This window comes from Cetorhinus maximus, chromosome 12, assembly GCF_964194155.1.
Source record: "Cetorhinus maximus chromosome 12, sCetMax3.hap1.1, whole genome shotgun sequence".
In the NCBI taxonomy this organism is placed as follows: Eukaryota; Metazoa; Chordata; class Chondrichthyes; order Lamniformes; family Cetorhinidae; genus Cetorhinus; species Cetorhinus maximus.
The window spans coordinates 38,661,128-38,684,778 of NC_135890.1; the positions used below are offsets into that span (position 1 = coordinate 38,661,128).

A 23,651-nucleotide genomic window follows, 5' to 3' on the forward strand; every position below is an offset into this window, starting at 1 on the left:
ACTTGCACAGTACTTCAAGCCTTTGGCAGATGATGGTAGAGACATAATGATCTTAATGTCTTTAACATAGGGAATGTATTGCACGGGAATTAGAAATTTCAGGTTTAATTTAGATATTCTCTCAGGTATAGGGTGTTGGTTACTCATAAGCAGTACAAGTGCCTTGCATGCTGTCCTCCCTCTATCTAATAATAAGCTGCAACAATAGAAGCCCCTTGTGATCTAATCTTTCATATCACATCTTCCCCACATGCCCTCACATAAATTTTTCAAATCTTTCTAGAAGTAAATCAAAAAATATTTAGTCAGACAATAGGAGTTAAATTATTCTATGCAAATGCCAAATACACAGAGTAACAACCCAAGAAAATTCCACTTAAGTCACTCAGTCTCATTTCTCAAAAACAAGAATTAAGTGATCCACATGCCTCAGCCTTTCTGTGGTTGACTCACTTGGTTTGGCATTAATCTATTCTCTAGACAAGTTTTACCTGCAAAAATTGGTATGCAATTTAGCTACTGACCCTAGGGGAATCACCGTCCCACGAAGTATTTTGCTCAAAGTCTGACAGGCCCCAAACATGGGGTTTTTTCGCTATCTTTTTAATCCTGATTCTAGGAAGGTCAGAAGGTCAGAAGTGGGGATGTTCAATGATGACTGCACAATGTTCAGCACCATTCGCTTCAGAAACTGAAGCAGTGCATGTCCAAATGCAGCAAGACCTAGACAATGTCCAGGCTTGGGCTGACAAGTGGCAAGTAACATTCACGCCACACAAGCGTCAGGCAATGACCATCTCCAACAAGAGAGAATCCAATCATCACCCCTTGATGTTCAATGGCATTACCATCACTGAACCCCCAACTATCAACATCCTGGGGGTTACCACTGACCAGAAACTGAACTGAGCTAGCCATATAATTACTGTGGCTACTAGAGCAGGTCAGAGGCTAGGAATCGTGCGACGAGTAACTCACCTGTTGACTCCCCAAAGCCTGTCCACCATCTACAAGGCACAAGTCAGAAGTGTGACGGAATAGTCTCCATTGGCCTGGATGAGTGCAGCTCCCACAACACTCAAGAAGCTTGACACCGCCCAGGGCAAAGCAGTTCACTCGACTGGCACCACATCCACAAGCATTCACTCCCTCCACCACCAACACACAGTCTACCGTCTACAAGAGGCACTGCAGGAATTCACCAAGGCTCCTTCAACAGCACCTTCCAAATGCACAACCACTCCAATCTAGAAGGACAAGGGCAGCAGATAGATGGGAACACCACCACCTGGAAGTTCCCCACCAAATCAATCACCATCTTGACTTGGAAATATATCGTCGTTCCTTTACTGTCACTGGGTCAAAATCCTGGAACTCCCTTCCTAACAGCAATGTGGCTGCACCTACACCACATGGACTGTAGCGGTTCAAGAAGGCAGCTCACCACCACCTTCTCAAGGGCAACTAGAGATGGGCAATAAATGCGGCTCAGCCAGCAAAGCCCACATCCCGTGAATGATTTTTTTTAAAAAGCAGAGGGGCAGTGTCTCAGATACCTTTCCCATGTGAGGATTTGTTCACCAGTCTGTCAAGCAAATTGACTACCCCCTGTTCCAAAAGTACATTCTTAGCTAGCTTCTTAGGGGATACGCTTATGAATTGAACTGTTCTCACCACAGTGGATGTGAAGTTTTGCAAACCACTTGAGGTGAGTTAACAAAATGCTCAATGTTTTCAGTCATTGTGTAGCCCTCTTGAATGCCTGACTCATTAACACCTGAAGCTCTACTCTAACTTAGCGCTGCGATTTATAGCTTTTTAAACCTATGCAAACTCAGAATTTTTTTTTTTTTTTAAAAACACAAAACTGAAATCATAGTCATTTCCAAATTTACTAATGGAGAGAAATATCCAAATTCCCAAATCATGATATATGGGTTAATATCAAAAGGACCATAACCACAGCTACAAGTACAAAATAATAGGGTAGTAACAGTGGGGGATTTCAACTTTCCCAACATTAACTGGGTTATTCAAAGTGAGATAGGTTTAGAAGGAGCAGAATTCTTAAAATGCATCCAGGAGAGCTTTTTAAGCCAGTATGTAGGAGGTCCTACAAGAGAGGGAGTGGTCCTGGACTTAATTTTAGGAAATGAAGCCAGGCAAGTGGTAGAGGTATCAGTGTGGGAGCATTTTGCAGATAGTGATCATAACTCCGTTAGATTCAAGGTTGTTGTGGAAAAAGACAAGGATGGGCCAGAAATCAGAGTTCTAAATTGGGGGAAGGCCGATTTTAATAAGATCAGATATGATTTAGCCAGAGTGGACTGGGAGCAGCTACTTTTAGGTAAATCTGCGTCAGAGCAGTGGGACTCATTCAAGAAAGAAACAGAGAGAGTATAGGGCCAACATATTCCAGTAAAGGCAAAGGGTGGGACCAACAAATCCAGGGAATCCTGGATTTTGAGGGATATACAGGATTGGATAAAGAGAAAAAGGGAGGCTTATGGCAGATACCGAGGGCTCAAAACAGCAGAAGCCCTAGAGGAGTATAGAATGTGTAGGGGGGGAACTTAAAAAGGAAATTGGGAGAGCAAAAAGGGGCATGAAAAAACATTGGCAGGTAGAATAAAGGAAAATCCAAAGTTATTTTATAAGTACATTAAGAGTAAGAGGATAACTAGGGAAAGAGTAGGACCCATTAAGGACCGTAGTGGTAATGTGTGTGTGGAGCCAGAAGACATTGGTAGGGTTCTAAATGAACACTTTGTGTCGGTGTTCATGTGAGGGGCATGATGTGGGTATGGAAATCAGGCAGAAGGGGTGTGATATAATTGAATAAATTAGCATAGAAAGGGAGGAGGTTCTAAGTGGTTTGGCAGGCTTAAAATTAGATAAATCTCCAGGCCTGGATGAAATGTATCCCAGGCTGTTGAGTGAGGCAAGGGAGGAGATAGCAGGGGCACTGGCAATAATTTTCAATGCCTCTCTGGCCACAGGAGAGGTGCCAGAGGACTGGAGGACAGCCAATGTGGTACCGTTATTCAAGGGAGGAAGAGATAAACCAGGGAACTGCAGGCCAGTCAGTCTAACCTCAGTGGTGGGGAAACTATTGGAAGCAATTCTCAGGGACAGAATTAATCTACACTTGGAGAGGCAGGGATTAATCAAGGACAGTCAGCATGGTTTTGTTTAGGGCAGGTCATGTCTGACCAATTTGATTGAATTTTTCAAAGAGGTAACCAGTTATGTAGGTGAGGGCAATGCATTTGACATAGTCTACTTGGACTTCAGCAAGGCTTTTGATAAGGTCCCGCATGGGAGACCGATAACGAAGGTAAAGGCCCATGGGATTAAAGGCAATTTGGCATATTGGATCCCAAATTGGCTGAGTGGCAGGAAGCAGAAGGTAATGATCGAGGGGTGTTTTTGTGACTGGATGCCTATGGGGTTCCACAGGGATCAGTGTTGGGCCCCTTGCTGTTTGTGGTATATATAAAACGATTTAGACTTGAATGTAGGAGGGTTGATCAGTAAGTTCGCGGATGACACGAAAATTGGTGGAGTGGTAAATAACAAGGAGGATAGCCTTAGATTACAGGAGCATATAGACGGGCTGATCAATGGCAAATGGAATTTAATCCGGATAAGTATGAGGTGATGCACTTGGGCAGGACAAACAAGGCATGGGAATACACGATAAATGGTAGGACCCTGGGAAGTGCCGAGGATCAGAGGGACCTTGGTGTGCATGTCCACCGGTCCCTTAAGGTAGTGGAACAGGTAGATAAGGTTGGTAAGAAGGCATATCGGATACTTGCCTTTATTAGCCGAGGCATAGTATATAAGAGCAGGGAGGTTATACTGGGTAAAAACAAAAAACTACTGCGGATGCTGGAAATCCAAAACAAAAACAGAATTAACTGGAAAAACTCAGCAGGTCTGGCAGCATCGGTGGAGAAGAAAACAGTTGACGTTTCGGGTCCACATGACCCTTCAACAGAACTGAAGTATAGTTAGGAGAGGGGTGAAATATAAGCTGGTTTAAGGTGGGGGGGCGGGGGGAGAGAAGTTGAGGATGGGGTGGTTGTAGGGACAAGCAAGCAGTGATAGGAGCAGATAATCAAAAGATGTCACAGACAAAAGGATCAAAGAGGTGTTGAAGGTGGTGATATTATCTAAGAGAAGTGCTAATTAAGAATGGATGGCAGGACACTCAAGGTACAGCTCTAGTGGGGGTGGGGTGGAAAGACTGACAAGGTATTAGTTGTAGATTTAAAAATAATGGAAATAGGTGGGAAAAGAAAAATCTATATAAATTATTGAAAAAAAAAGGGAGGGGGAGGAAACGGGGTGGGGATGGGGGGGGAGGGGGAGTTTAAGATCTAAAGTTGTTGAATTCAATATTCAGCCCGGAAGGCTGTAAAGTGCCTAGTCGGAAGATGAGGTGCTGTTCCTCCAGTTTGCGTTGGGCTTCACTGGAACAATGCAGCAAGCCAAGGACAGACATGTGGGCAAGAGAGCAGGGTGGTGTGTTAAAATGGCAAGCGACAGGGAGGTTTGGGTCTTTCTTGCGGACACACCGCAGGTGTTCTGCAAAGCGGTCGCCAAGCTTGCGTTTGGTCTCTCCAATGTAGAGGAGACCGCATTGGGAGCAACGAATGCAGTAGACTAAGTTAGGGGAAATGCTGCTTCACTTGAAAGGAGTGTTTGGGCCCTTGGACGGTGAGGAGAGAGGAAGTGAAGGGGCAGGTGTTGCATCTTCTGCGTGGGCATGGGGAGGTGCCATAGGTGGAGGTTGAGGAGTAGGGGGTGATGGAGGAGTGGACCAGGGTGTCCCGGAGGGAACGATCCCTACCGAATGCCGCCGGGGGGGTGAAGGGAAGATGTGTTTGGTGGTGGCATCATGCTGGAGTTGGCGGAAATGGCGGAGGATGATCCCTTGAATGCGGAGGCTGGTAGGGTGATAAGTGAGGACAAGGGGGACCCTATCATGTTTCTGGGAGGGAGGAGAAGGCGTGAGGGTGGATGCGCGGGAGATGGGCCAGACACGGTTGAGGGCCCTGTCAACGACCGTGGGTGGAAAACCTTGGTTAAGGAAGAAGGAGGACATGTCAGAGGAACTGTTTTTGAAGGTAGCGTCATCAGAACAGATGCGACGGAGGCGAAGGAACTGAGAGAATGGGATGGAGTCCTTACAGGAAGCGGGGTGTGAGGAGCTGTAGTCGAGGTAGTTGTGGGAGTCGGTAGGCTTGTAATGGATAAATGACCCAAACCTCCCACTAGAGCTGTACCTTGAGTGTCCTGCCATCCATTCTTAATTAGCACTTTTCTTAGATAATATCACCACCTTCAACACCTCTTTGATCCTTTTGTCTGTGACATCTTTTGATTATCTGCTCCTATCACTGCTTGCTTGTCCCTACAACCACCCCACCCTCAACTTCTCTCCCCCCGCCCCCCCACCTTAAACCAGCTTATATTTCACCCCTCTCCTAACTATACTTCAGTTCTGTTGACGGGTCATGTGGACCCGAAACGTCGACTCTTTTCTTCTCCACCGATGCTGCCAGACCTGCTGAGTTTTTCCAGTTAATTCTGTTTTTGTTGAGGTTATACTGGAACTGTATAAAATGCTGGTTAGGCCACAACTAGAGTATTGTGTGCAGTTCTGGAATCTGCATTTTGGAAGGATGTGATTGCACTGGAGAGAGTGCAGAAGAGATTTACCAGGATGTTGCCTGGGCTGGAGAGTTTTAATTATAAGGAGAGATTGGATAGACTGGGGTTATTTTCTCTGGAGCAGGAGATTGAGGGGGGACATGATTGAAGTGTATAAAATTATGAAGGGCATAGATAGGGTAGATAGGAAGGAACTTTTCCCCTTGGTGGAGGGATCAATAACCAGGGGGCATAATTTTAGGTAAGGGGCAGGAGGTTTAGAGGAGATGTGAGGAAGAATTTTTTCACCCAGTGGGTGGTGAGAATCTGGAACTCACTACCTGAAAGGGTGGAAGAGGAAGATACCCTCAAAACATTTAAGAAGTATTTGGATATGCACTTGCAATGCCATGACATACAAGGCAATCGGCCTAGTGCTGGAAAATGGGGTTAGAATAGTGAGGTACTTTGACAGGCCCAGACTCGATGGGCCGAAGGGCCTTTTTCTGTGCTACAGACCTCTGTGACTTTATGACTATGACTCTACTTGACCTATGCAAATATCAACTTCTGATTTGTGCATTTGTACTTTGCTTTTAATAGCTGCTTTATTTGTTCTTTTCAATAGCCACCTAAGTAGTGCAGGATTGGTCTTTGGTGTTTCCAAAAGACTTGAAGTGCATAGCTTTTCTTTCTTATTTCTGTCCCAAAGATTTGCAGTGCTGTACAGAAGTGGTCACACCCAAGTACCCAAAGGCTCAGGAATAAGAAAGCAAATAAAACTTGTCAATCCAGGTTAATAGAATATTTGATATTGTTAATCTATGTCCGATCTAAAATAATCTTGCATGGCAGAGCCAAAATACTTTCTCCCAATCCAAAGGAGAAAAAAATTAACTGCATTATGCGTGCAGATAATAGGCTATATTCAACACAGAAATAGGAGATCACATGTGGCACAGCCCATCTGCAATGCCATGATGGCATTTCCAAGTGCTCAGCATTTTGCCTGCTCAGAATCCATCAAAGTAACGTTTGGAAGAGGAGGAAGAACGAAAAAAAATCTCATGGATAACGTATATAGGACAATCTTATCTGACATTTTCCATGCAAAGAGCTCCATGTAAATATTGACATTCCTGAGTTAAATGTAAATGTTGATACTATTCTGGGCTTCTCCACAGCGTTAATTTCTCAAAGGCAGAAAGCCAGACTCAGCTATAGAAAAAAACAACGCTGCTATTGTAAAAAAATAAGAAATAGATTCAAAAACAGAAATTTATGCCAAGCAAATACAGAACTGTAATAACAGATTGAGTAAGAGATGCCCTTCTAGCCCCCTTTAGAGTCGGAGCAGTTTAGTTTGAAAACCTATGAAATAGATGATGATGTGGTGAAAGGTGATGTGAAGTAGTACTGAAATGACTACAGTACATCGTTGATTTAGAACTCAAAAACACATCAGTAACAGAAGCAACTATCTAGCTTGCTAAAAACATTCTTTTCCTCATTTTACAAAATGAAATGAACAGCACTCGATCAAGATGATGCAACAAGAAACAGATTCAGAGCAGCACAAAGTATTGGTGTAAAAATAATGGTGCGATGCAGCAGCCGAAAATACGATACTAAAAAACAGTCAGCAAAAAGATTCTCATATAGGTTTGCAAAAATATCTCAAAGGTTTTCAGAAAATATTAGGATTTATATTTTGTTTAAACTTCTTTTACGATAGAATTCTAACAGTTTTCTTCCACCTAGTTAATTTGATCTATTTCAAGTACACAAAATATATGTACAACAACTTAACTGTCACATAATGTGTACCTTACAAAATACTTACGTAAAAAATGCTTTTCTAACAGCGCAATTTCAAGATGTCCCTTAATTTCATTAAGTCGTTCAGATTCTGTCCTGTTAAAATCTTGAATTCCTGAAGCCATAATCGATGCCCCTGGGCCTGCCTGAAACAAAAATGAAAATTCTTACAGGAAAGAAATCTACCAAAAACAACATGCATGAATCAGTCATAAACTGGACAGTACTTGAGACTGTGATTCAACTGGCTGAATGCTGCAACCCAAGAAGTTTTGCTGATACAGCTTAATACATAAAAGAGACTACTTCCATCAGCTGATTTCCTTTAAAAAGTGAATCAATAAGATGCAGACAATTGTTCAATACACAATATTCTTTCTAGCTAATTTATCCAGAACTCAACTACTGTGCATCCACAGCCCTCTGGGGTAGAGAATTCCAAGGAGCCTCAATACTTTGAGTGAATAAATTCCTCCTAATCTCAGATTTAAATGATCAGCCCTTTACCCTGAGACCACGTCCCCTAATTCTAAATTTCCGGCCAGGGGAAACAACCACTCAGCATCTATCCTGTCAAGTCCCCTCAGAATCTTACATGTTTCCATAAAATCAATCTAATTATTTTAAATTCCAGAGATTATAGTGCCATTCTACTCAACCTCTCTTTATAGGCCAAACTCCTCATCTCAAAAACTAATCTGGCAAACCTGTACTGCATTGCCTCCAAGCCAAGTATATCCTTCTTCAGATAAGGAGACCAAAACTGTGCACAGTCCACCAGATGTGGTCTCACCAAAGCCCTGTACAATTGTAGCAATATTTCCTTACTCTTGCGCTCAAGCTCCCTTGTAACAAAAGTCCAAGCTTTCTGATTTGCCTGTTGAATCTGCAGGCTAACTTACTGTGTTTCTTGTATGAGGACACCCTGATTCCTGAACAACATATAAAAGTTTCTCACCATTTAAAAATATTCTGCTTTTCCATTCTTCCTACCAAAGTGAATAATCTCGCATTTTCCCATATTATACTCCATCTGCCAATTTATTACCTACACTTAACCTTATCCCTTTGTGGCTTCTTTGTGTCCTCCAGCTTACTGTCTCATCTAGCTCTGGGTCATCACCAAACGTTAAATACATTACTCTCATTACCTTCATCTAAATCATTGATACAGATTGTAAATAGCTGAGGTTCCAGCACTGTATCCTAGCAGCTCCCCATTAGCAATAGCCTGCCAACTTGAAAATGCCCTATTTATCCCTACTCTCTGCTTTCTGTCTGTTAACCAATCCACTATCTGTGCTAATATATTACCCCCAAACCAATTTGTCTTTTTGCAATAATTTTTTACATGGCACCTTGTTGACTGTCTTTTGGAAATCCATATATACTACATCCATTGGTTCCACTTTGGCTAAACTGTCAGTTACATCCTCAAAAAACTCTAATACATTTGTCAGTCATGATTTCCCTTTTACAAAACCATGTTGACTCTGCCTAATCATATTATGATTTTGTAAGTGCCTTGTTAACATCTTCTTAATAATAGATTCTGGCATTTTCCTGACGACTAATGTCAGGGTAACTAGCCTGTAGTTCTCTGTTTTTTCTCTCTCTCCTTCTCTTTTCCCGAATAGCGGTGTTACATTTGCTACTTTCCCATGCACTGAGCAATTCTAGAATCTAGGGAATTTTGAAATATCATAACCATGCATCCACCATCTCTAGCCATCTCTTTTCGAATCCTAGGATGTAGGCCATTAGGTCTCGGGGATTTCTATAGCGCTTGTCCTCTACTGATGTTAATTATTTTTGATTCCTCACTCATTAGCCTCTTGGTTCCCACTATTTTTAGTATGCTTTCAGTGTCTTCCACTGCAAAGACAGAAAAAAATATTCGTTTAGCATCTTTGCCATTTCTTTATTCCCTGATATAATTTCTCCCATCTCAACCTCTAAAGGGACAAACGTTTACTTTTGCTACTGTCTTCCTTTTTACATACTTTTAGAAGCTTCTACACTCCAATTTCATATTTCTTGTTCCTAGCCCCAATGCAGTTTGGTATCTTCTCCTCCACAGCCCTGACCTTGCCTTCCCTGTAGATTTGAAAGTCGTCTACTTGCACACTAGGTCAGAGGGCAAGCTCTACAATCTTTCAATACTGAAAGCAAAGATAAAAACACATCACGTCCTGATCAGGGAACCCTCTACGCTGATAATGCTGCGCTAGTCACCCACAAGGAAACTCAGCTACAAAGACTCATGGGTTGTCTCTCTCACGCCAGTAACATGTTCTCCCTGACAATAAGCAGCAAGAAAATCATGGTCAAGGAACAAGGGGTTGCGCATTCTGTCCCTGATTACATTAAACACTCCCCCACTGGAAGTGGTTAGCAAATTCTGCTACTTTGAGTCCATAGTGACAGGCAATCTTCTGTCCCTTGATGCAGGTCGCAATAAACACACAAATAAAGCAGCTACCACTTTTGGCCAACTCAAAACACACGCATAGGATAAATCAAGCCGACCCTTAGGACGAAGCTGATGGTGTACGGCCTGTGTTCTCAACAACTTGCTGTAAGTCAGTGATACATGGGTGACTTACAGCTACCAGGAAAAGAAGCTCATTAATTTCCACCTTCGCTGTCTATGGCTCATTATGATTTTGTCCAGCCCAGGTACAATCACAAATGCGGCAGTCCTCTCAAAGGCAGAGCTTCCAAGTGTGGTAGCATTAATTAAAGAGGCGGTTTCAGTGGATCAGGCCCACATTCTGTATGTTCAGGTAACTGGAGCCAAATAAACAGTGGGGGTGTCCAAGGCTCTGCTTTAAGGATGCTTGCAAGTGTGACATGTAGGCCCTATACATCGACTATCACACCTGAGAGTTGCTAGCTGGCAAAAGAGGGAAATGGCGACAACTCCTGTGGGCTAGCATGAATTACCACAATAACCAGTGACTACTGCAGCTTGGCAACAGGCAACAATGCCGGAAACAACTCACATCACATGGCAGCTTCATGTGTGGCACTTATGGCAGAACCTGCATCTCAAGGATTGGCCACCACAGCCATCTGCAAAGGTGCACCAACTGAAGACAACCCACCGGAATGGATCGTTTGCTACATGTCAATCGTCTCTTGTAGACGGACGGATGCCAACACAACTCCGTGGATATCTAAATTTCCCTCATCTGACCCCTATCCACCAACCATTTTTCATTTGAAACACTATCTGTAGCCCTAGTTATTGAATTTGCCAGGACACTGATGGCAGCCCCGTTTAAGTGCAGCCTGTCCAAACAGAAGAGTTTCCTATTTCCTCAATACCGATGGCAGAGCCCCATGAACCAAAACCACTTCCACCCCCACCACTCTGTTCAACTGCTGTTCTGCTTGACCCTATGCCAATTCACGTGCGGTTCAAGTAGTAATCTAGAGATTATTCCCCTCGAGGTTCTGCTTATTAATTTACAGCCCATCTCCTCAAACTCCCTCCGCAGAACTTCATTTTTAGTTCAATCTATGATGATGCCTCCTACATAGGCCACAGTAACTGGATCCTTCCCCTCCCATCCAAGTTCTTACCCAGCCATGACAAGATACCTCCAACCCAGGCACCAGGGAGGCAACGCAATCTTCAGAACACCTGCATGTGGCTGCAGAGAACAATTCAGCTGACTAAATGCTTTTGAAGTATCATGGGAAATTATGCAATTTGCATATGCTTAAGTAAGAGGGTCTACCTTCTGGTTAGATTTTAGGCTTGGGAAAGACTAACAAATCCAAGCATCATGTACAAACGTTCCCGAACATATTAAAAGTTATAAAATACAATTTAGTGGTTAATATAATCATGTTATTTGCTGTTTCAATGTGTTCACTTATTCTGTTTTCTCAGGATTGACTATTTTCAACAACAACTTATATTTATATAGCACCTTAATGCAATGAAACATCCCAAGCGCGTCATAAGAGCATTATAAAACAAGTATGACACTGAGCCACATAGGATGTTAGGTCAAATGACCAAAACCTTGGTCAAAAAGTTTTTAAGAAGCATCTTAAAATGAGGAAAGAGAGGCAGAGAGGTGTAGGGAGGGAATTCCAGAGGTTGGGACTGAGGTAACTGAAGCTATGGCCACCAATGGTGGAGTAATTACAATTGGAAATGCGCAAGAGGCCAAAATTAGGAGTGCAGATATCTTGAGAGACTGGAGGAGATTACAGAGATAAGGAGGGGTGAGGACATGGAGGGATTTGAAAAAGTAGTTAGAGAATTTTGAAGTCCAGGCGTTGCTTGACCAGGAGTAGGCCAATGTAGGTCAGCGAGCACATGGGTGATAGGGGAATGGGGCTTGGTGCTAGTTATGACACGGCAGCTGGTTTTTGGATGAACTCAAGTTTACGGAGTATAGAATGTGGGAGACCAGGCAGGAGTGCATTAGAATTGTCAAGTCTAGGTGTAATGAAAGCATGAATGAGAGTTTTAGCAGCTGATGAGCTGAGACAGGGCCAAAGTTAGGCCATATTACAGAGCTGGAAATAGGCAGGTGGCATGAATATGTTAGCTATTTCTTGTTGCCAAATTTTCTAACTATTCCTTGGCCTTTGATTTTTACACTCAGTTGTGAATTGATGCTGTTTAGTTTGAACCAGTTGATCAGGTGTTAAAGCAAAAATGTGAGTGCGACAAAGTTATAGACAGTTAACTGGATAAAAGACTTTTAATATATTACAGCAAGATTTACATTTCAGAGATTAATACTGTGTTCTGCAAAAGTTATTACAAAATACCACCATTCAAAATATCCAGTACTGCAAATGTATGTCTCATTGGGAGGAGTACAGCCATCATTACGCTAATTATAAAGCACGAATTGTAATGAACCAATCTCGCCCACACAGCCACACTTCAACCAAATTCCAGAAAAATAAACCACAAGCACTAATTGTGACAAACAAGAAGAAAGCTGGAAGTAAACGGTGAATTGATTATTTTTACTTTCTGAATTGCAAGACTTCAATCTTTCAGATCCAACTAGCAATTATAAACTTTACAATACTACTTATTAAGGAATGGTTCAAATATCAATTCAAAAGACAAAGTATGGAGTTGCACATTAGAAGAAATAGTGTGAAAATGCTCTTCATAGTTAAATATAATGGAACTATTAAAGAACAGTTCAAATCACACAGCATTTACTGTTCAAGCAACAAATTCAAAAAGGTGCAAGGGAGGAGTAGCGCCTCTCACAGGCAGGCTCGTTGCACTCCTTAGAGTGAGTCATCCTGTATTGGTCCTCACCTTCACCCAGCTCCACCTGCATCTCCAAGTAGTTGTTAGCATGTGACAGTGGCCATTACCCGGTAAACCACTTTGGCAAGCGGGCCAAACCAGATGAGAGTGGCAAAACACCCTCAGAGACTTAGAGATTTGTTTACCCTGACATGCGAAGACCGAGTCCGGCAGGCTGGACAATGAGATTAATCTAAGGTCCAATGGACTTGAAGGAGGGTCAGTACCCCATATTGCAGAATGTGTAGAGCTCAGCAAGACACAGAAGACGTCCTGGTCAACCACTGCATCTGGATCTATATCCAGCCATCTAGACTCGGCTTGCCACTGGACCAAGATAGGTCAGGTCAAGAGAGCGAGACCAACAATGGACAAACTCTCCCTCACTATAACCCAATTCTTGCTGAGGTCAAGTCATGTTCATCATCCTCTTTCATCTTTCTCATTCAAAATGCACAATGATTTGTAGTTTTAAGAAAGAAAGTTTTTCCAAGAATGTCAGGAAAAAGTATAAAATACAACCTGTTGCAAAGAACCGTAATACTAAAAAAGATATCACAACCCACAAAAATATGAATACAATAAAATAACGTCCTTCACCCTTACAATGCTGCATCTAATGGCAACCCTGACTTCAGTGACAGCAGTATAAAATAATGCAGCAGCATATGGCTCCAGCAATGTAGGCAGACATTTGAGTAAGACGGCCATGTTAGAATCACAAAACTACTCCAAGTTCTGGATAAATTAAAAATTTCCTTCAATTCAGAAGCTTACCTGAAACAGCCACGTAAATGCTGTGGCTACAAGAGCACGTTAACAGTTGGGTATTCTGTGGCAAGCAACTCACCGTTTGAATCTCCAAAGCCTCTTTAACATCTACAAGGCACAAGTCAGGAGTGTGATGGGATAATCTCCACTTGCCTGGAGGATGAGTGCAGCTCCCACAACTCTCAAGAAGTTCGGCTACATTGTGCATGGTGTCGATGTGATTGGCAACCTATCCACCACCTTGTGCATTTGTTTCCCCAACCACTAGCACACAGTGGCTGCCATCAAGGCTTTAACAGTAATTTTAATCCATGGCCTCTACTGTCTTATTTTTTTGATTCAATGATGTACACAGGTTACCAACATTGTTGCTGAGCTAACTTTACTGATAACATATTTTACTAACATAAACATATATCTGCAGTAACTGAATTCTATCAAGACAGGCTCCAACATGTGCTTTCTGACCTTCAAACCCCAGGTCATGTGACCCCCTATCTAGTACAGCGTACTGCATAGTATCTAATATTGGAGTCCACTGCCACAAATCAGCTATTATCATAACATTTCCTTTTTTTGTAAAAAAAAAATCAACATTTTATACAACTCAAGTGCACAAAGTCTCTTATCTATTCTTTCTCACTCGGTTTTGATCAGCCTGTTTTGTCTCTTACTCATCTCTGTATCTCTGTGGTCTTTTCCCAATTCTTCCACTGGATGTTCTGAATGGTGACAGAGGTGATTTTGAAGGACAAGGGGCCTGCTCCAGCTCTGTGTCACTATCACCCCTTGGATAGTTGTCAGGACTCTCAGGCTTTGTCTGGTTATCTGTTGCTTCACTGGTGCATTCTGGTTTTTGATCTTCAGCTGCACTTTCTGGTTCAGAGCAGGGTTGCACTTCATTTGTTTTCTGTAAGAATTTCCGGTTTCTCCTGTCCGTTTGGAGTCTGCACTATGTAAGACCTTGGTTCTCCTGTGATTACTGTGACAACAGCAGGATTCCAGATCCCTTCATGCCGAATCCTCACCGTCTCTCCCATATTCAGGTCAGGCAGAGGTCAGGGATTGCTTCTGCTGTCTCAGTTTGAGCAGGTCCTGCACGTTGTAGCTCACTGGCAGTGGAAAAAAAAGTTGGGACATAGTTGGAAGCTTAGTTCTTAGTGTTCTCCCCATCAGGAACTGTGCTGGAGTTGATCTGATGTCCTCTAATGGAGTATTCCTGAAATCTAGCAGAGCCGGGTAAGGATCTCTTCTGTCCACCTCTGCCTTCTTCAACAGGTGTGTTAAGGTCTGCATGGTACATTCCACCATTCGTTGGATTATGGATATTTGGGACTTGACGTAGTGTGACAAAACTCCCAGTCCTGTGCAAATTCGCGAAACTCAGAGCCTAAGAATTGTGTACCATCATCTGAGATGAGCACTTTAGGCATGCCATAGCGAGAAGAAATTGATTTTAAATGATTTATTACAGTGATGCTCTTACTGTCATTTCTTAGCAGCACAGACTCAAAAAACTTTGCATAATACTCAACTGCTAATAGAGTACTCTCTGTTGTGAAATGTGAATAAGTCCACTCCAATTTTCTGCCAAGACCTTTCCGGAACACTGTAGTTGAAGTGGTTCTTTCTGAGACTGACTGGACTTTTGGCACATTGCACACACATTCAACTTTTCACCAATTTGAGCTCCCATTCCAGGCCAATACATCACATCTGGATCTCTTCTCCTGCCTGTTTCAATGCCGAAGTGGCTTTCATGTTTGCGCTGCACCATTTCTTTCCTCAGTGTTGCGGGATTTATGATCTTTTCTGCCTTGAAAAATATTCCTTCTGCTACATGAAGTTCATCACGAAGTTTCAGTACTCTTGTACAGCAGGAGAGGCTCCACTCCGATGTGTGGGCCAACCAGTTTGCACAATCTGCTGCAGTTTTCTCAGGGTGGTGTCGTTCTTGGCCGCTTCCCTGATCTCATCTATGGCTGCAACCAAACTGGATAAGTTCTTTGTCAACATGTGAACCTGTGCTTCAATTTCTTTATCCTCTTCCTCCATGATGGGTAGGTATGCACGTGACAGTGTGTCCGCAATGTACATTTCCTTGCCTGGTTTGTATTTAACTCTGACCTGGTACTTCTGCAGATGCATTAGTAATCTTTGAATTCTTGGTGGTGCACAGTTCAGGGGTTTTAAGTATAGCTTCCAAAGGCTTATGATCAGACTCTATCTCCACGTCTTTGCCATAAACAAACTGGTGGAAACATTCTAGGCCAAACACAATTGCTAGCATTTCTCTATTTAAACATACCGCTGCTGTGTTTCAGTCATTGCCTATGAAGTGTATGCCACTGGTGCCTCATTTTGCAAGAGGCCAGCTCCCAGACCAATCTTTGAAGCGTCCACTGAGATCTTGACTGGCTGACTGACATCACAATACTTTAACACTGGTGCCTGGGTCAGTGTTCTCTTCATACTGGTCAAAGCTTCCTGGTGACTTTGTTCCCAATGCCATTCGACGTCATTTTGTAGAAGTTCTCTGAGAGGTGCTGTCAGGTCTGACATGTTCGGAATGAATTTCCCAAGATAGGTCACCATTCCCAAAAACCTCTCCAATTCTTTCTTACATTCTGGGGGTGGTATGTTCACGGCTGCTTCGATTTTACTCAGGTCCGGCTTCAGTCCCTCACTTGTTAGCACATGTCCCAAGTACTTGATTTCATGAAGGCCCATTTTGCACTTTTCCTTCTTCAACTTGAGGTTCCTTTCTCTAGCTATGGCCAGCACTTGCCTCAGTCTATGGCCATGTTCTTCTCGTGAGGCTCCCCAGACCAACACATCATTGATATAGGTTTCCATGTTCTCTAACCCTTCAAACAGCTGCTTCACTGTTCTGTGGTACACCTCCAGAGCTGAATTAATACCAAAAGGCAAGCATAAAAACCTGTATCGCCTGTACGGTGTGTTGAAGGTACAGAGATAGGAGCCGCGTTCATCCAGCTCCACCTGCCAGAAGCCTGAACTCACATCCAAGACTGAACAGTATTTAGCATCAGCTAGCTTACACGTGATCTCTTCTACTGTGGGCAGCTGGTAATGATCTCTTTGTACTGTCTGGTTTAGGTTTCTGGGAACCAGACACTCACTGATTCCCATCTGATTTTTCTACAAGTACAGTTGGATTAACCAACTTTGTCAGTTCTTCAATTTTCTTGATGCGAAGTTTCTCCATTCTGCCCAACTCTGCTTTCAGTCAGTCTCAGCATTACTGGTATTTTCCTGAGCGGGTGTATTTTGGGTATCAGAGTTTCATGAATCTTGATGATGTGTTCTCCTTTTAAGCAACCAATCCCCTGGAACACATCTTTATTCTCGCTGAGGATGTCATCAATCGTGAGTCATTATTCTCTTGATTAGCTTCAGATTTTCACAAGCTTTGATTCCAAGAATGGGTTTTGCGTCAGTTTTCTCCAGTTTTCTATGAATGGAAGTGCTTGAGACTGTTTCTTGTAGTTCACTTTAAGTGTGCACTTGCCTTCTACTGCAGTTTTTTCACCCGTATAAGTAGGCAGCTTCACTTTTGTTTCAGTTAGCTGTTTCTCTTTGCTTAGCTTACGATACAGGCTTATGGGATGACATTTGTTTGTGCACCTGTGTCAAGCTTGAAATTCACCTTAATGTTGGCAATGCTTAAGTCAACCTTCCATTCGTCTTCTTCGGAATTTGTTGTTACTCTCTCCTCACCTCACCTTTGGAATTCATATGTGGGCCAAAGCTGGATGTGATCTGGAGCCCACTGATCCTGGTGGAACTCCTTGGAATCTGTTGCTACTGCACCAACGAAAAGTTCAGTTTCAGTGTCTGTGTCATCATCTGCAATTGTGGCACGTTCTTCGATTTACACATCTTAGCGAAGTAATTTAGTTATCACAGTTCTTACACTGCTTTCTGTAGGCTGGACAACTACGTGACAAATGCTCTGTTCCGCATCGGCTGCATTTAAATGTTTTAATGTAAGTTTTGTCCTCTTTACACTAAGACTGTCTATTTGTTCTATCCAGGGGTTGTTTCTGTTTAACTGCATCTAGGTGCTTGATCGTGTGTTGCTTATCATCTTCTGTCATCTGTTTAATCTGGCATTTGTGTCTCTGCCGCTCTGCAGATATTTATTACTTTCTCCAGCGCAAGATCAACTTTTCTCAAAAGCTGTTCTCGGAGTATCATCTGCAAGTCCACAAATTATTCTACCTCGGATGAGTTATTCTTCAAGCTCTCCAAATTCACTTGGCTTAGCTCGTTTTCTCAGCTCAGTTATGTACTGACTAATGTCACTGCCTTGCGTGCATGTAAAAAAAATTGATATCTTTCACACATGATGTTTTTCTTAAGGCTGCAGTAGGCTTTGAATTTTTACATTATTTCTTTCAAGTAATTTGGTTTCTCGTCACTTTCAAACGTGAATGTGTTATAGACTTTGAGGGATTCTTCCCCCGCTATGTGAAGAAAGATGGAAGACTGTACCTGAGTGTACAGTCTTAGTGTAAAGAGGGCCTTTTTCAATCACTGCCCATCACTGAGGTACAGCTCAAATTGCTGCCGGAACCTCCTCCAGTTTTCAGCAAGGCTTCCTTCCAAACTGAGCTCTGTTGGTGGTTTCAGAACTCACATTGTTGCATTTAGTTTACTTCTAACACCATATCTTGTTTTTTGTTTCAATGATGCACACAGGCTGTCGACATTGTAGCTGAGCTAACTCTATTGATAACACATTTTACTAACATAAACACATATCTGCAGTAACTGAATTCTATCAAGACATGCTCCAACGTGTGCTATCTGACCGTCAAACCCCAGGTCAGGTGACTCCCTATTGAATACAGAGTACCATAAACTTTCTAAAATTGGAGTCCACTACCACAATCAACTATTATCATGACATCTACTACCTAGAAGTACAAGGACAGCAAACGCAACCACCACATTCAAGTTCCCCTCCAAGTCACACACCTATGTCACCATTCCTTGAGCATCACTGGTCAAAATCCTGGAACTCCCTCCTTAACAACACTGTGGTTGTACCTACACTACATGGGCCACAGCGGTTCAAGGAGGCAGTTCACCACCAACTGCTCCAGGGTAATTAGTTTTGGGCAACAAATGATGGCTTTACCAGCGATGCTGACATCTAACGAACAAATAAGAAAAAAACAAACAATCAAGTACTGGAGAAAGAATGTCCTACAGTGCAAGAAGGAGACCTCCTTTAAGTAGGAACAGACTGAAACTATTGCTGTTGGGTTAGGATGTGCATGTTTGCAATGTGTATCTCTGTAAATAAAAACTTAAGTGTGTATAAAAGGACAGGCTCCAGTTCTATCTTTACCAGCTGCCTTTCTGGATTAGAACAATGTTCCAAAGGGATCCAATGCTAGGACCACTGTTATTAATAATTTACACTAATGATTTGGACACAGAAACAAGTAACAATCTCAAAATTTACAGTTGATACCAAAATTAGGATATAGCTAACATTCGGGGAGAATGGAACATAATACATGACGACATTAGAAAGCTTGCAGACTGGGCAGATAAATGGCAAATGATTTTTAACATTAATCAATATGAGATTATGCACTTTGATAGGAACAATAGAAACATCAAGAAAATGTTTTAAAAACTGAAATGGGTTAGAAGAGCAAAAGGATCTAGGAATACAAATCATTCAAAGCAGTCTCAGAGGTTAGCAATGCAATTCCAATTGGTAATAAAGGACTGGAATTTATTTCTAGGGGTACAGAATTCAAAAGTAGTGAAGTTATGTTTAACTTGCAATGGGATCCCAGTCCAGCCACACTTGAGTATCGTGCACAGTTCTGGTCTCCATATTATATAAAGGGCTGAGAAGCACTAGAGAAAGTGCAAAAAAAAGATTTAAAAGGATAGTACCAGCACAAGGAGATTACTGCTATCAGGAAAGATCAAATTGGCTGGAGTTTTTTTTCTTCAGAAAGGAGAAGACTTAGGAGGTGACCTCATAGAGGTCTTTAAAGTTAAGAATGAATTGGACAGGGAAGATTTGGAGAGAATGTTTCCACATGTGGGGGAATCCAAAGCTAGGGGCTACAAATACAATATAGCTTCTAATAAGTAAAACAGGGAAATAAGAAGAGATTTATTTATTTAGAAAATGGTTACAATGTGAAACTCACTACAACAGGAATTAATAGAAGCAAATAGCTTAGATGCTTTCAAAAGGAAATTGGACAGAAGAAAAACAAGTAGAACGGTATGCTGAAAGACTTGAGATTAGGTAGTGTGTGGAAAAAGTATTGTGCAAAGGGCAAGTACTGGCACAGACTATTTCGACCAAATAATCTATTTCTGTGCTATATATTCTATATATTAAAAAAAGCGTTGAAACGAAGATCGCTTAGAATACAAAGTAAATGATCAGAACACAAACAGATTCTTGACATAATGGCTGGAAGGGGCTCCTTCTAAGCACAAGTTTGAAAAGTGCATTTTGGATTTATAGTTATAAGAGGGGAATATTTTGGATAGCATAAACCCGGTTTCCCCCAGCAGAGAGGTCAATTACCAGGGGGCACAAATTTAAGGTGATTGGTAGAACGATTAGAGGGGACATGAGGAAAAGCTTCTTCACCCAGAGGGTGTTGGGTGTTTGGAAATCACTGCTTGGTTTGTTGGTGGAGGCAGAAACCCTTGGCTCATTGAAAAGGCACCTGGATCTGCACCTAAAATGCTGTAACCTGTAAGGCTACGGACCAGGTCTGGAAGGTGGGATTAAAATGGGCAGCTAGTTTTTTTTTATTTTTACTTTTTTGGCCGGCGCAGGCATGATGGGCTGAATGGCCTCTTTCAGTGCTGTAGCTTTTCTATGGTTCTAAATGGGAGGCACTTAAAAGGTTGGCAGTGCTCATGATAGAAAAGCCACCTTGCTTAATTGGAAATGTCAGGGTCCATAACCTTTGTTGTATCCAATGCCTTTAGCCATTTCTTAATCTCATATCAAGTGAATCGAATTGTCTGAAGACTCACATCCATGATGATGGTAATCTCAGAAGAAGACAGGGATGGATCATCCACGTGACAGTTCTGAAGACAGCTGCAAATACTTCAGTTTTATCTTTTGCACTGATGAGCTAGGTTCTGCCATCACCAAGAATGGGGATCTTTGCAAAGCTGCCTCCTCCTCTTAGTTGTTTAACTGTCCACTGCAGAGCTTGATCTGATCCAATGGGTGTGGAATCATTTGGCTCCATCCGTAGCATGCTGCTTCTGCTGGTTAGCATGCATGTAGCCCTATATTGTAGCTTCACCAGGTTGGTGTTGTTCCTGGTATGCTTTCTGATACTCCTCATTGAACCAGGGTTAATCTCCTGACTTGATGACATTGGTAGAGTGAGGGATATGCCAGGCCATGAGATTGCAGATTCAGGTTGGAAGTAATTCTGCTGCTGCTGATGGCCCACGGCACCTCATGGATGCCCATTTTTGAGCTGCTGGTTCTGTTCTGAGTCTATCCCATTTAGCACTGTGGTTGTGCCACATTGTAAAGATGGGACATTGTCTCCACAAGGACTGTGTGGTGGTCACTCTTACCAATACTGTCATGAAAAGATACATCTGTAGAGGTACATTGGCGAGAAGTTCAAGTAGGTTTTTCACTTGTTGATTCTCTCACCACCTGCCACAGGCTCAGTCTGGCAAATATGTCCTTCAGGACTCAGCCATTTTGGTCAGTAGTGTTGTTAATGAGTCACTTTTGGTGATGGACATAGAAGTCCACACCCAGTCTACATTCTGTACCCTTGATACCCCAGTTTTTCTTCCAAGTGAGGAGGGCAGCAAACGGCAAATGGCAATTAACAGGAGGCTTCCTTGCTTGTGTTCAACTTGGTGCCTTGAGATTTCACAAGTCCAAAGTCAATGTGGTGTCTCAGGGCCACTCCCTCCTGACTATATACCACTGTGTCGCTACCTCTAGTGGATCTGTTCTACTGATGGGAGAAAACATACCCAGTGATGGTGATGGAGAAGTTTGGGGCATAGTCTGTAGGGAGTGATTTGTGGGACAGTTCTCTAAGTTTTTAAACACAAGTCTCCAGATGTTACTGTGGAGGAATTTGCAGCGTCAACTGGGCAGGGTTTGCCTTTCTCTATGCCACATCACCCAGCCAGTTTTATTCTCAATTGATTTTTCTATAGCGGTTTGACACAACTGATTAGCTTGCTAGGCCATTTCAGAGGGCAATTAAAAAATCAACCACATAGCCAGAATCCTTACATGTGACACCAGAACCATGGCAAAGGGCAGCAGATTTCCTCCCCTGAAGGAGATTAGTGAATCAGATAGGCTTTTACAACAATCCGGTAGACTCATGAGCGTTATTAATGAGACTAGCTCTTTATTCCAATTGTTTTATTAATTAGTGGATTTTAAGTCTCCAGAGTATTAGTCCAGACCTTTTGGTTACAGATTCAACAAATAACATTACCACAATACTACCGATGTCATGGGGGGAATTTGAAAATAAGGGTGCGAATTTTAAAATTGTGGTGGTGCTTAATCGGGAGTGGATATGGATCGCTGAGCACAGGGGAAATGGGTGAGCAGGACTTTGCATGAATCAGGGCATGAGCAACAATTCCCTTACAAATTCTGTCACATTTTATTATGCTAGTAGATATACTTCTTGGCCTCAAAGAAAGGGTTTGAGAGGCAAACAATGTAATTTTATTTATTTTTTCATGGGATGTGGGCATCAATGGCAAAGCCAGCATTTGTTGCCCATCCTGAATTGCCCTTGAACTGATTGGCTTGCTAGGCCATTTCAGAGAACAGTTAAGAGTGGATCTGAATTCACATGTAGGCAAGACAAGGGAAGGATAGCATATTTCCTTCCTCAAAGGGCATTAGTGAACCAGATGGATTTTTACAACAATCAATGATAGTTTCATGGTACCATTACTGAGATAGCTTTATATTCCAGATTTATTAATTGAATTCAAATTTCACCAGTCACCATTGTAGCATCTGAACCTATGTTCCCAGAGCATTAGCCTGGGCCTCTGGATTACTAGTCCAGAAACTAGTTCTGAAGAAGAGTCATACAGACTCGAAACATTAACTCGTGTCTTTCTCTCCACGGATGCTGTCAGGCCTGCTGAGTTTTTCCAGCAATTTTTTTTGTTCCAGATTTCCAGCATCCACAGTATTTTGCTTTTACCTTTGACATTACCACTATGCCACCATCTCCCCTAAATTAATGTAATGATGAATCAGAACGGTGATAGCACAGGTCATCATTTGGTCTGTTATGTCTGTGCCCAACTCAGTTAGACCTACTCCCCTGCCTTTACCCTGTAACATTGCAATTTTTTTTTCTCCTAGTGCTTATTCAATTCCTTAAAAGCCATGATTGAAACTGCCTCCACATTTTCAGGCATAAAAAGGTTGTTCTCTGATAGCAAAACTATTATTACCACTTATTTTAAATCTTGCTCTCTTTTGTTTATGCTATTATGTTAATTGCTGCTGTAATCTCTTTCATGTTGCATCTGAAGTACAAAAAAAATTGCTCGTCTGTGCATCATTCTCGCCATTTTACAATCTCTAGTCTTGCCACCCTCCTATAATCCATGTGCTTTTAAAGTCAAACTTTGCATGGCTTATTCAATAGTTAAGTTTATCCATTCTTTGCTGAAATACGATGGAGTCCTAAGCTGCAGTGCTTAGACCTTCATTTACATTTGTTTTTTTTTTCAGTGGGGCACTGAGGGTTACAGTGAATTCACATCTGGGATCTAGTTTCAAATTCACCCCATGGAATACAAACAGTTTTTGTCTGCTGGTGGTTAAGAGCCAGTGTAAAACCCATGGGCCCATAATATAAAATTGCCCGATTAGTAGAGAAGCTTCAATATAACTGGTCATCCAAATGGGAAAACTTCACCTTGGTATGCTTTTTCAAGGTACTTTTGTTGGGCCAGGGGAGGGAATTATTTTTTGTGTCAAACCATGGTGCATCAGGCATAAGCATGCTTGATCTCTAAAATAGAAATTATTCCATTCTCTGGCACT

General features: G+C 42.2%; 1 protein-coding gene across 2 annotated transcripts in view; it reads right to left on the minus strand.

Moving 5' to 3' along the window:
* The window catches only part of gramd4a (GRAM domain containing 4a), a 158,272-nt gene that overhangs the window by 96,572 nt on the left and 38,049 nt on the right, over positions 1-23,651 (minus strand). For both annotated transcript variants that reach the window (XM_078553353.1, XM_078553355.1), the window contains exon 3: positions 7,505-7,625. In XM_078553353.1, the coding sequence (XP_078409479.1) occupies positions 7,505-7,625 (121 nt within the window). The remainder of the gene's footprint in view (positions 1-7,504; positions 7,626-23,651) is intronic.